The sequence below is a fragment of the Podarcis pityusensis genome (assembly GCF_964106645.2).
Source record: "Podarcis pityusensis genome assembly, chromosome: 2".
Taxonomy (NCBI): Eukaryota; Metazoa; Chordata; class Lepidosauria; order Squamata; family Lacertidae; genus Podarcis; species Podarcis pityusensis.
In genome coordinates, this window is record NC_138029.1 from 76,618,775 (window position 1) to 76,632,557 (window position 13,783).

The window sequence follows — 13,783 nt, forward strand, 5'->3', positions numbered from 1 at the left end:
GAACTGTTGTACCAAAACCAGTTCAGATGTAATGACCTTGGCTTAGTAAGTAATGGTTAATATAAGGAGAAAAATGAGTGTCATGCTCGCAAACCTCATTCCACTTGTGTACAAGTTTCAGGGTGTCTACTGCAGCTTGTTTAAACCATAGTTTCCTACTCTGTGCAATGCCAGATACTGGGAAACTGTGGTTTAACCCCCAGCTATCCTGGTTAGTAAATAAAGATTAAATGAGTTCAAAAGGAATGGAAAACAGTGGTGTAAAAAACAACAACTATGATAGAAGCACCAACTGCGTAAGATGAGTAAAGAAGGACAATGATCACATGGACAAAACATTCATTCTCAGCTTAAATAAACAATGGTCTATTAAACTTATACTGCTTAGTCTAAACCAGCCTACTTGATCAGTGATTGTCACTACTGTAGTGACATAAATGAACAATTTCAGTTAAGTCCCAAAACGCACAATATCATTAACCTAAACATACTTTTGCCCCCAGAAAACCAAAATATTGTTTTAACATTCATTTCCATATATATTTACTTTTAAATTTGCTAAATCACTTTTATAAAAGTGACCCCAAAAGTTGTACGGCACCTGTATTCGCTGGGCAATAGTCTTCAGATCTATGGGCTCTTTAATTATTGCATAATAGTCAGGATATTGCTGAAAAACAAAATTAATTCCATCTGAAATAAGCATAAACAGTGATCTGTCAACCATCCTATCACCAGTTTCAACAGAACCTTCCCAACTAGGGCTACTGTCAGGGAGCTGACATCAGAACAGGGGAGTGAGGAATGGGAATACAGAGAGCCGCTGACACTTCTGAGAAGCCGCTCCTTGTCCAACGATGGGGAAAGCCACACCTCCAGTGGAGCAGAGGCAGAATGGGAAAGCCGAGTGAGGGGAGGGCTCAAAGATGCTACTGAGAGCCCAAGCGCCTCACCTAGCCCAGCCGGCCACTGTTGCTCAGTTTACGCCGAGGGGTGGGAGGGAAGGCGGAGATTTGGGGTGTCTAAGTTCTTATGCTGGAGGGGAAACTGGAAGGGGCCACTCCCAGAATCTGCAAGTGATTGAGAAGGACATGAACTTTCTGGTCCTGCACTGTAAATAGTTTGTACCAATAAAAACCTGCCAGAGACAGGTCGGAGTCCTGCCTGGTTACTCGTGAGCAACCACTACACCGCCGAACAGCTACAATCCTAAAGACATTTACTAGAAAGTAAATCACACTTAAATAGATTTTTTTAAAGCAAAATACTTAGTATTATATTGCAAGAAAGGGGCTTCCTAAAAAAAGTGTAGGGACACAATCTGAACTACTATATGTGTAGGTAATAGTTCTTGTACAGCATAGTGTATCATTTAAACAGTTTGTGTGTGCGATATGATTAGCCATCTTCACATATCTTAAGGGCTGTCCTATGGAAGAGGGAGCAACCTTGTTTTCTCCTGCCCTTGAGGGTAGGACTCAAATCAATGGCTTCAAGTTACAAGAAAAGAGATTCCGACTACACATTTGAAAAAACTTTATGACTGTAAGAGCTGTTCGGCAGTGGAATAGTCTCCTACGAGAGGTGGTGGACTCTCCTGGATTCCTCCATTGCAGGGGGTTGGACAAGATTACCTTTGGGTCCCTTCCAACTGTAAGATTCTATGAATCTAAGATTATATATGTGTGTATACACATATATACAGTTTTTCATCTCTGATCCCAACACTTTTACTTGGCAGTCCCAGTGAAACCTCCTTGCAAGATCCTGTACCTGGGATACACAGCCTCTGTACAGTAATGATTTCTTGAACTGGTATTATGAGTTGACAGTGTGTTACTCTGGTTTTGCTGGCATAGACTGCTTTACAACTAGTCTATATCATTAAGTATGTAAGACTCATGAGCTTGATGGTGCAGCCCAAACAGAACTACAGTGGTGCCTCGCAAGACGAAATTAATCCGTTCCGCAAGTATCCTCGTCTAGTGGTTTTTTCGTCTTGCGAAGCAACCCTATTAGCGGCTTAGCGGCTTAGAGCGATTAGCGGTTTAGCGGCTATTAAAGGCTTAGCGGCTTAGCTGCTAAAAGGCTATTAAAGGCTTAGGTAAAGGTAAAGACAGAGGTCCTCTGGCTGGGACGGGACGATATGGGATTGAGGGGGCAACTCCCATCTCTTGCGGGGGTGCAATTAATGCCAGCACCGTCCGTTAAGAGTTTGGGTGTAATCTTCGATACCTCCCTCTCCATGGAGGCGCAGATTGCAGCTATAACAAAGGCGGCATTTTTTCATCTCCGCCAAGCTAAGCAGTTGGCTCCTTACCTCTCTCGCCCTGACCTAGCCACTGTGATCCACGCGACGGTCACCTCCAGACTGGATTATTGTAACTCGCTCTACGTGGGGCTGCCCCTGAGACTGACCCAGAAACTCCAGCGGGTGCAGAATGCCGCAGCGAGACTCCTTACGGGGTCTTCGCTGCGGGATCACATTCATCCGGTGCTATACCAGCTGCACTGGCTCCCGGTGGAGTACAGGATCAGGTTTAAGGTGCTGGTTTTAACCTTCAAAGCCCTATACGACCTAGGACCCTCGTATCTACGGGACCGCCTCTCCTGGTATGCCCCACAGAGGAACTTACGGTCTTCAAATAAAAACATCTTGAAGGTCCCAGGCCTCAGAGAGGTTAGGCTGGCCTCAACTAGAGCCAGGGCTTTTTCGGCTGTGGCTCCAACCTGGTGGAACGCTCTGTCACAAGAGACAAGGGCCCTCCAGGACTTGACATCTTTCCGCAGGGCCTGCAAGACAGAGCTGTTCCACCAGGCCTTTGGTCAGGGCGCAGCCTGACTCCCTCCTTTGGCAATCTTTACAATACTTTAGTTTATGGTTGCCATCAATTTTGATTTTAATTAATTCTTTGATGTTTTTATAATGTTGCACTATTTTTGTGTTGTTAGCCGCCCTGAGCCCGGCTTTGGCTGGGGAGGGCGGGATATAAATAAAATTTATTATTATTATTATTATTATTAAAGGTACCCCTGCCCGTACGGGCCAGTCTTGACAGACTCTAGGGTTGTGCGCTCATCTCACTCTATAGGCCGGGAGCCAGCGCTGTCCGCAGACACTTCCGGGTCACGTGGATTAGCGGCTTAGAAAAAGGGGGGGGGGGAAGCGGAAAAAAATTTCAAGACTCGCAAGACATTTTCGTCTTGCGAAGCAAGCCCATAGGGAAATTCGTCCTGCGAAGCGCATTGAAAAACGGAAAACCCTTTCGTCTAGCGGGTTTTCCGTCTTGCGAGGCATTCGTCTTGCGGGGCACCACTGTACCGTCCAACTTTAATTTGAATGGGAAAAGCCTTCGGTTTACATTCAAAGTTCAGCATTATCACTCACCACTTTAGAAGGAAGCTTCTGAAAAAGCTCACTGATGAGATGGCCTGATGGGTTTGTGGCTACAACTACGGCTCCAAGAAGCTGTTCCAGAATTTCTTTTAAATAACCTGGAGAAGACTGGCACAAAAATGATATTGTAAAATGATTTGAGAAAAGATGAGGACCGGGTGTTTGCTGCTGGCTTCTACTAGTACTGGTTGAAGAAACACAGGTTTTTCCTTTTACAACTTAAGGAAAAGCAGTAAAGACATAAACAACTACTAATCTGCTGTTAGCTAGTCTGGCGGGGGGCATTAATTTTAGAATAAATAAAACAGGATCGCAATGTGTTTTCAACCAGGCAGGTTTAATAATGTGTTCATACGTAAATGTTTACAAAAAAAGTACTTTAAGGTTTTAACTTATACTGTGCGTGCGAAAGGAAACTATCTGGCAGCATGCTTTAATGTATGACTGCATTTACAGCTGGTCACTGAAGAGCAGGTATAAATGGAAGAGATTAATAAAAACAAATATATAAACATATCCTGTATAACATAATCCTTTTGGTGGACAATGTAGTAACTGAGGAAAAAACCATATGCTACTTATAGCATGGTTCTCTTATTACTGATGCAGTGCCACCAGTATTCATAACAGATTACTAAATATCCAGTCAGGGAGTTTACAAACTAAAATACTTGCATGGATGAAAAACCAGGGGAATGGCAGGGGCAAACAGGGAAATAAGGGAAGCAATTTGTTATCATTTCAATTATGCTACATTTAGGTACTGTTACAGGTTTAATTGCAATAGGGCAGGTGCACTTTGTACCCTTTTGCATTTGAAATGCTTATACGTAGCTGGTAAAGCTCACACTTACTATTTCAGAAATTGTCCCTTGATTGTCATGGCCCTCGTCGTCATCATCGTCATCGTCAGGATCTCCCTTCTGAACAAACTCGTTTTTTGTGCGTATATATAAATCCCACAATTTACAGGCAGCCTTATATTCAGGGGAGTCTGGCTGTGTTAAAAAAACCAAAAGAACCTGTTTGTTAATCAATAATTTTTATGTCACTTTTAACATTTATCAAATGAAAGAACAATTCCATCAGTTAAAACTATGCTACAAATGAGAACAAAGGCAGAACTTAAAAATAATTTCCGTAAAGTATATATGGTATGCACTATGAGGAAACTTCACAGAATCAGCAGTACAGTAGAGAAGGTAAATGAGTTTTGGACTCCATTAAAACACAACTGAGCAACACAATGTGCAAATGATGGCTTTCAAAACAAAAGATTTTGTCACCTTATAATATGATTTTGCATTATTAAATAACAGCTGGAAGTCAGCAGTTAGCACGTTCACATCATCATATTCCTCCATTTTTAGCTTCTGTTGGATTTTCATTAAATCAATAGGCTGAGAAACCACTTCATAGTAATCTGGCTGGTTTCTATTGTAAGAACAAAGTTATTGAAAATGCAGTTAATGTAAGCAAATGTGCAGCATCTAGCAATACCCAAACTTTCATACACACTTACTGCAAATGGATAGTTAAATACACTATGAACACAATTTGAAAAACATTAAAATACAGTTAAACAAACAATACTTCACTCCAGGGTGGCTAACTTGTGGCTCTCCAGATGTTGTTGGTCTATAAACCCTGACCACTGGCCATGCATCCTGGGGCTGTTAAGAGCTTTATTCTAAGCATATCTGGCCATTACCCTATATTTTTCACAGCAATGCAACTCTGTCATAATACACCTTAAGGTTTCATGCAAAAATTCAAAGTTAACACAGTCACAAAAGCCAACTTTTTCTCTAATGCTAGTGTGGCTAATCTGACGCCCTCCGCACGTTGTTGGACCACAACTCCTATCACCTCCAACCACTGACTATGCAGGCTGGGGAGTCCAACAGCATCTGGAGAGCCAGAGGTTAGCTGCCCGTAATCCAATGAATTCTTGAGGGTAACATTGCTCAGCTATGTCGTTAATTTTTTTCTCAACACCCTAAAAAAAAATTGCAATGTCAAATAAGCTGAAACCACAAAAGAAACAAAATCTAAATTCAGCTGTACGTCAGAAGCTTTGAAGCACACAACAAAGAGTTAAACGTATTACTATACGGTATGCTAAACGATGACACAACACATAAAACAGTTCAATCTTTAAAGTGAGTAGTAAACTGAAAAGGAAAGGATATTTGCAAAAGGAAGTCCTCTGCTCTTTTCCGCATTGCAGACCCTGATACAGTAGAACAAAACATGTTCTGGGAGCTGAGTTACACTCAGAAATGACCTGGAATGTGGAGTGGAGGCAGCTAGTGTAAAAGGCCTTCTGGGGAGCAGGGGGGGTGCACGGGTGAGGATGGGGTAGGCATTTCCACATTTCTAAGCATATTATTGTACTTGCACAGATTACAACTCAAAAGCTCTCGCAATGGCAGCCTTACCTTAGTTTTCTTATCAACAAATCTTACACGCTTACCTTCGTTTGGGGGCCCTAATGAAAAGCTCACATAGAAGCCTCCCTTGTTCATCTTTGTAATCTCTGATTGTGTTGTATAATTCATGGCATACCGCGATCTAAAACACAAAGCAAATAAATAATAGTAATAATAATAATAATATATTTATATGCCGCCCAATTGACTGGGTTGTCACAGCCACTCTGGGCAGCTCTCAACAAGTAAGACCCAAATTGCGATAAAACTAAATATTGATACAATGCTTTTTCCAAAGTGGTAAAAATGCTTAATATGCATTCTTGGTCTCCTTACAAGAACCCTATACAGGCTGCATTGGACTCTCCATATTATAGATGAGAGGCTGAGGATGAAGGGCAACAACTTGGATTAAACTACCTGGTGAATTCAAAACTGAGCTAAGATTTTAAGTGGTAACGCTAGTCTTACAGCACATGTTCTTAGCCACTCCACTTGCTTTGGGCTATGGAAGCGTTGAGAAAAATCTAGGAGTTAAGTTATATTTCAACTTCTTTGTAAAATAATAGCAGTTGTGTATTCAGTCTATTTCCATGGTAGCATGACATTTAAAAAATACTTACAGGATCGACCGTAGGGAGGTTGGAGAGTCTTCTCCTCTTCCTGCTTGGGCCTGGTGTAGTTGTGGAGTGGTGGCCATCATCAAAATCTCCACTGGCACTGCTGGAAGGAGAGGTAGCCCTTCGCCTCTTGGAACCCATGGAATCCAACTTCTTCTATAATTAAAAAAAGCGCTCTTAAACATGAGGCTTTCTATCCTGTCACTCACGGGGTGACAAGATATGGAACCTAAAGTTCCTCTGAATTCTACATAATTGAGATAGTGACACTTTTTGATGCTACACAGCTAAACTCTTGACCAACATTCTGCAAGCTTCCCCAACAAAGCAATCCATTTAGTGTGGTTTTACTTAAGCCAAGTCATCACTGTAATATCAAGGTGTATGGATGACAAAAACATAATGAAGTAATGAGCATTAAAGTCAAGACATATGTGAGAGTACCAATTCTGATGCAGCGTTCCTATATGTCATACAGATTTTATTGCATGTATCGCTGATAGTCTAACCAGAAGCAGAGATAACCATGAAAATCTATTTTTGTTTGCTTTTTTACTTAACATCTGCCCACAGTTCAGACAAGACTGCAAAGTCAATTACAAATTTTACTGTGGCCTGCAGCCTTTGAAAATGCTAGAGAAGATGTGAAGGCCCAGAAAAAGTACAGAACACGGAGGGAAATCCAGCTCCTCTATTTCCCCCTGCCCCAACCGCTGGGCTTTCATATCTCTATTCTAGAGAATGGTCCCAGTAGCAGGCAGTGTGCTGGGGCAAAGGCAGAGGCACTTACCTAACCTCCTGGAAAGTGAGTCACTACTGCTTATCTGGAGGGAGAGGGGCAAGGCAGCAAAATCATTGATTCACTTTGCACCATGCCACCTGCTACTGGTCCCAAGACCAAATAGCTCATAGGGTAGCCACAACAAAACCTCTCTCTTCTTGGTTAGTGATCCAAAGACAGGATCAATTCTGAATGAAAGATGTCCTCTCCCCCCCCCCAACTTAAAAAGAATGTAAGAAAAAGGTGTAAAACCTATACAGTCGTACCTTGGTTCCTGAACGCCTTGATAATCGTACGTTTTGGCTCCCGAACGCCAAAAACCCAGATGTGTTCTGGTTTTCGAACGTTCTTTGGAACCCAAACGTCCGACGCAGCTTCCGACTGAGTGCAGGAAGCTCCTGCAGTCAATTGGAAGCTGCTCCTTGGTTTTCAAACGTTTCTGGAATCAAACAGACTTCCGGAATGGATTATGTTCAAGAACCAAGGTACAACTATACTACCACAATTATTAGAGCAAACATTTTTTTCTAAACAACTACATTATGGCCCACAATTGTTAGTACAAACATTTTTTTCTAAACAACTACCGTATTTTTTGCATCATAACACTCACTTTTTTCCTCCTAGAAAGTAAGGGGAAATGTCTGTGCGTGTTATGGAGGGAATGCCTATGGATTTTCCTCCTCTAAAAACTACGTGCGTGTTATGGTCGGGTGCGTGTTATAGAGCGAAAAATACGGTACATTATGGCCCAATTCTGTTTAGACATTTTTTAATAATAATAATAAAACAATAATCTAACTGTAAAGTGAATATACACAGTTTGTGGGTCACTAGACATCATCTCAATCTGGCAGGAGCAATTAATCTATTTTTGCAGGTCCAGGCGGGTGTCTCTGACCACAGTACATGATGGTGACTTCAAGGACCACAACTTTTACAGCTAAAAGTGTTAAAAAATCAGAAAATTTACAATGAATTTTAAAAATACTGAGTGACATCCAAGAATGTCGCCCTCCTCTCCACCCTCCTGTACCCCCCCCAAATTTGTTCTGGAGGGTTGGACATAATCCATTATCTAAACCTGGAATGTCCAACAGGTCAATCACGATGTGCTGTTCAATGGGGGGGAGTGTTCTAGGTCAATCGCGGGATAAATTGATGCGGTTTCTGTGGTTCTCCTGATTCCCCCCAAAATCTCAACAACTCTGACCTCCTTCCGCAAAAAAGTTCAACAACTCTTGGCAATGACAATGGGTAGATCACTGCCAGGTTTTTTTATAGTGGGAGTAGATCGCAGTCTCTTTGGAGTTGGATGTGCCTGATTTAAACTAATCTAGTGCTTACAAAAAGCTCTCTCAAGATCTTGAAAAGAAAATATTATTCAAAATCACCAGTATTGTTACTTTAGTTAGTGGTAGTGGAATAACAGAGAATAAGATGACATACTACACCAAAACTGCATCCCCATGGCCTTTCCCCATCCTTTCAGTAAGGTCTAAAAGCGCTTACCACACAAAACCACATCAAACGGCACGTTTCCCTCACCCACCAGATATAGTCAGTTATATGAACTTGGGATAGAGAAACGTGAGAATGTGTCACATAGTAAGAACTTCTAAATGTTACTGCAGGAAGAAGGAGGTCTTACCAAGGTAAGCCCAAACAACATGTAACCCGTCCCTCAGGACTATTTCTCACACAAGTCCTGATCTAGAAAAAGCACTTAGGATCCTATAAAATCAACAGAGGACAAGTGAGTCATAATTATCTCACACTATTGATTTCAACAAGATTTAGGCTGCAATTCTAACCCTGTTTACCTTGGATTAAGAACAGTGTTAGAAACTCAGATATATCAGCTAATTGCTAAATGGCACATTAAACCTGGGTTACAGTCGCCACAACAGAATAGCAAGGCTTTTTTTTTGCGGTGGGATTTGTTGTTGTTGTTGTTGTTGTTGCTGCTGCTGTTGGCATTAATTTCATTTCTATACTACTTTATATTTTAAAGAAAGAATCTCTAAGTGTTTTACAACACATCAAAACATCCAATAAAACAATCCAGGAAAAAACAATCCAGAATAAAACAAATTCAAGCTTCAAGGAAAATATTTCAGATCCTTCTCTAAGTGATATTTTGCTTTCCCTATACTTATTTACCTACTTAATTAATATAGCTGTCCCTTAGCAAAAGTAGAAGCCAGTGTGGTATAGTGGTTAATGCACTGGACCTGGGAGATCAGGGTTCAAATCCCCACTCAGTCATGAAGCTCACTGGATAACCTTGGGCCAGTCACAGCCTCTTAACCTACCTCACAGGGTTCTTGTAGGGATTAACTGAGGAGGGAGGTGAACCATGTACTCCTTGGAGAAAAGGGTGGGATATACCGTATTTTTCGCCCTATAGGACGCACTTTTTCCCCTCCAAAAATGAAGGGGAAATGTGTGTGCGTCCTATGGGACGAATGCAGGCTTTCGCTGAAGCCTGGAGAGCGAGAGGGGTCGGTGCGCACCAACCCCTCTCGCTCTCCAGGCTTCAGGAAGCTATCCGCAAGCCTTCGGAGCGCGGCGGGAGTGCCTACCACGCTCTGAAGGCTTGCGGATAGCAGCCTGCAGCCCGAAGCCCGGGGAGTGCTGCGCAGCACACCCCGGGCTTTGTGCAGATATCGGGCAGCCCCACAAGCTCGCGGGACAGCGGGGAGGCGCAGCGCGCTTTCCCGCTGTTCCCTGACCTGGTTTGGAGGCTGGCGCTGGGGAGAAGCGGGCTTCTCCACAGCGCCAGCCCCACAAACTCGGGGGACAGATATCTGCAAGCCTGGGGAGACCGGTGCGACTTCCCGCTGGGCTCCCTAGGCTTGTGGGTAGCAGCCTGTTCTGGGGGCTGGGGTCGGGGGAAGCTCGGGCATCTCCTGCCCCAGCCCCGCGCCTGGGGGGGGGAAATACATTTTTCCCCCTTTATTTCCCCCCCAAAAAAACTAGGTGCGTCCTATGGACCGGTACGTCCTATGGCGCGAAAAATACGGTAAATGCCATAAATAATCTCTTATGCTTACCTGCTTAAGAAAGCTGGAGAAGCTAGCCAGATGGAGATGTCAGTCACCAACCTGGTATCCAGAGATCTCCATGTGGTTGGAACTGGACCCAGGCCTGGGGGATTTTCTAACACTGATTAAGACTCACTGAATTCAACAGAATATACAGTACTTCTGAGAAGGCATGGTTAGGATTGTGCTGACAAGTATTACTAACTTTCTCTGGATTGGAATCATTATGTCAGACATGCCACAGAAAGCCACATCAAATGGAAGTTTCCTGGAGAGTGCACCGGTCAGGAGAACCCTGCCTATTTAGTGCAGAATTTTGTTCTCACAGTGGCCAACCAGACAAAGCGGGACATGAGCACAGTAACACTATCCCACTTCTGATCACCAGCAACAGAAATTCAAAGGCCTATTTACTGCCTCCAATACTGAACGTAATATGCCTTCAGGACTTGTGGGCATGGCTAGCCTTATCCCCCACAAATTTGCCTAACAGACAAGGTTTTTAAAAATAGAAGCATTGTGGCTTTATGTTGAAAACAATGTTGGAAGGGTCTATCTATACATATTTCCTTCTTAACTTCCTCCAAATGCTAAAACAACTAATTTTTCAAAGAGTATTAATGGTTAACATGAAGAATGCGCAGTTGAAACAGAAGGAACAACCTCCACGTTTAAAGAAAGCAAAATCTATTCAACTATTCTTTTGTAGTCTTTTGATCAAACTGCGGACACAATACATACAGAACTAATTTCCCTGAACTGTTCAAAGAGTCTGAAGAACAGATAACATGAAAATCATCCAGACTACAATGAACTTAACCCAATGTTTTTACTTCTGCAACATATAAATGCTATTTTGATGCCCCATAAAATACCAAATCCAGTCTTAAACAAGCAATCAACAAGGGATCCAGAAGCATTATTCCATATTCATTCGTTAAAAAACAAATAGCAGCACTCTCAATGCACAGTGCTATTCTAACTCTAATCACTAATCTTGGAAATGAAAAATAAAATAAAATCTAATTGTTTTTCAAAGTGGTAACTAACACAAAATAAACCGCACATTCAGACCTACAACATCCCCCTAACTACATTATCCACTCCTTTTAAAAAAGAAAAAAAAGGGGCTCTAGTCACGGTTAGTCCTACTCAGAGTAGATCCATTGAAATTGATAGGCATGACTAACTTGTGTCCACTAGTTTCAATGGACAGGATTCAACCAAAAAGTGTCACTAACAAAAGCCCACACCAGGACTTCCATTAGCACACTGGGCCTCTGTCTCTTCCGCCAGAAATTTGTTTTGGGGTAATTGGGAGAACCCCCAGAAAAGTGTGCAGGGAGAGGGGGACTGTTCTATCTGGCAAGTAGAAAGACTTGCATTGAGAGAACTATTGCTGCAGCACAATGCTGAATTTCTCCCAGTGAGTCTACTCTAATTAGAACTTAGTTGGATACCGCTCATGATCACTACTCTAGAGTAATTTTGTTAAACATTTGCATTTCCCCCTCTGAGAGCCAGATTAATTAAAAACTCATGAACGAGGTAAATGAACAAGTATGAACTGTCATGCCAAATATGAAACAAAAATGCCTGAGATGTGTGAAAGAGACAAAATGGCACACACATTAGCAGTAAATTACCAGATTTACCAGAGTACAACCAGCACCACGAAAAGCCAGTCTCCTCATTATGTCTGATAGGCAAGTAAAGAAACTGAGAAAAGGCAAATCCTTAAAGCACCAATTCAGCAGTTGTATTAGTACAGGCAAAACTGAAAGAGAAGACAACAAAAGGAAAGAAAAACAAAGGGAAAACAAAGGGAAGAATAGGTAAATTAAGGAATCAAGAAGAATGGTTAAGGAAAGATATACCGCAAAACAGAGAAAATGCAGTAGCTATATTAGGCCATTGCCATTTCACAAAGACCCCATTTACATAACATTCCAGGGCTGGGGAAACTGTGACCCTCTATCAGTGGTTCTCAACCTGGGGGTCCCCAGATGTTGTTGGACTACAACTTCCATTATCCCTGAGCTCTGGCCTTGCTAGCTAGGGGTGATGGGAGTTCAACAACATCTGGGGATCCACATGTTGAGAAAGGCTGCCTAGATATTGTTGCATTACAAATCCCATCATACCTACAAATTGAAGTTCAACATTTGGAGGTACATGGGTTCCTGAGTCCTATTTTAAGCTCAGAACTAAAAGTGCATTCTTTTAACATGTAAACAAAGGGTGCAGTCCTATTCCGACAAAAACTGGAAGGGTCATATTCAATGCCACTGTTCCAATATCGCAACAGACTTCCACTAGCACCATGGAGCTTCCCCCTCCTCTCCCCTGCAGCCCCCCCTTCAAAATTTGAGCAAGAGGGTTGGGGGGTCCTCCAGAGAAAATTCTGAAGGCACTCAAATGAGAGAAGAGAAAGGAGAACTCCTGTTGAGCAAGTGAAACTCCCCATGCGCAGTACAGTATTAGATTATGATCTTAAAACTCCTATTGTTCTTCATAGGGCAGAACTGCAATAATCAATTCACATAATTCCAAGAATGAGGCTATAATTGTATAGGATTCACTGCCCATATAGCATAAGCAGTTCACAAATCATAATACAGTAGTTTAAATATTTTTAAATACTTCATTATAAAGAATGTTGATTGGTATCCACAGCATAGTGTGATCAAAAATAGAAAAGTCTAGTATTGTCTGCATCATCAGAAACATGCATCTATGTTTTATTACAAGGTCAATAATTATATTTATTTTGAAAATGCAAAAACTATACAAACACGCCTACATATCAACCACTTAGCATCTATATGGAGTACTGAGACATATCACTCATAGTTTTGAATCATTACTATATTGGCAACACCCAACTTTGTTTTTATTGTACATCCAAGCCAGGTGTGGATTCCATGAGCCAATGCTCAGATGAAGTTATAGACTGATACTGACAAATGAAATGAACCCAGAGGAACTGATGCTTGAAGATTCAAATGATCTGGGATTTACCTGTTGTATCACACCTCCTGAGAGAGCAGGTGTGCAGTATAGAGGTACTCCAGGACCTGTTTTGCTCCTGGTTTTCTGGAGGGCAGCAGTAGTCAGGTATGCTATTTACCATCACACAGCATAATCCTATCTATGTTTTTTTTTCAGAAGTTCATCACACAAACTTAAATGGGACTTTCAGTTTAATCCTATACCTGCTTATTCAGAAGTAGCAATCAATGAGTAGAGAACTGAAACCTGATTCACTAAGTAGAGTTCAAGACTGCAAACTTAGGGCAGTATTAAATGGGGTTTCCCCCACTTCTCAATCTACCCCACCCCCAATTATATTCTAGAGTGTTGCTGAAACCTCCAGCACAGATTTAGAGGGCCTCTGGGGAGAAGAGCAAGACAATGTTCTGCCACACAAGGAGAAATCCAAGCACTGATGAAATGTTTCCCATAGTGTTGCTTTGAATACCACCTTTAATTCTGTGAATCATCTA

General features: G+C 42.0%; 1 protein-coding gene across 17 annotated transcripts in view; it reads right to left on the bottom strand.

Moving 5' to 3' along the window:
• The window catches only part of PBRM1 (polybromo 1), a 58,960-nt gene that overhangs the window by 43,452 nt on the left and 1,725 nt on the right, over nucleotides 1–13,783 (bottom strand). For 9 of the 17 annotated variants that reach the window (XM_080995355.1, XM_080995363.1, XM_080995354.1 and 6 more), the window contains exons 2-8: nucleotides 11,924–12,054; nucleotides 6,453–6,602; nucleotides 5,874–5,971; nucleotides 4,684–4,831; nucleotides 4,252–4,395; nucleotides 3,389–3,505; nucleotides 602–670 (exon numbers count right to left, since the gene is read on the bottom strand). In XM_080995355.1, coding sequence (XP_080851481.1) covers nucleotides 602–670; nucleotides 3,389–3,505; nucleotides 4,252–4,395; nucleotides 4,684–4,831; nucleotides 5,874–5,971; nucleotides 6,453–6,602; nucleotides 11,924–11,971 — 774 coding nt within the window. In that variant the 5' untranslated portion in view covers nucleotides 11,972–12,054. Of the gene's footprint in view, nucleotides 1–601; nucleotides 671–3,388; nucleotides 3,506–4,251; nucleotides 4,396–4,683; nucleotides 4,832–5,873; nucleotides 5,972–6,452; nucleotides 6,606–11,923; nucleotides 12,055–13,783 lie in introns of all 17 variants that reach the window. The other 8 variants (XM_080995357.1, XM_080995356.1, XM_080995364.1 and 5 more) reach the window with 4 other exon arrangements.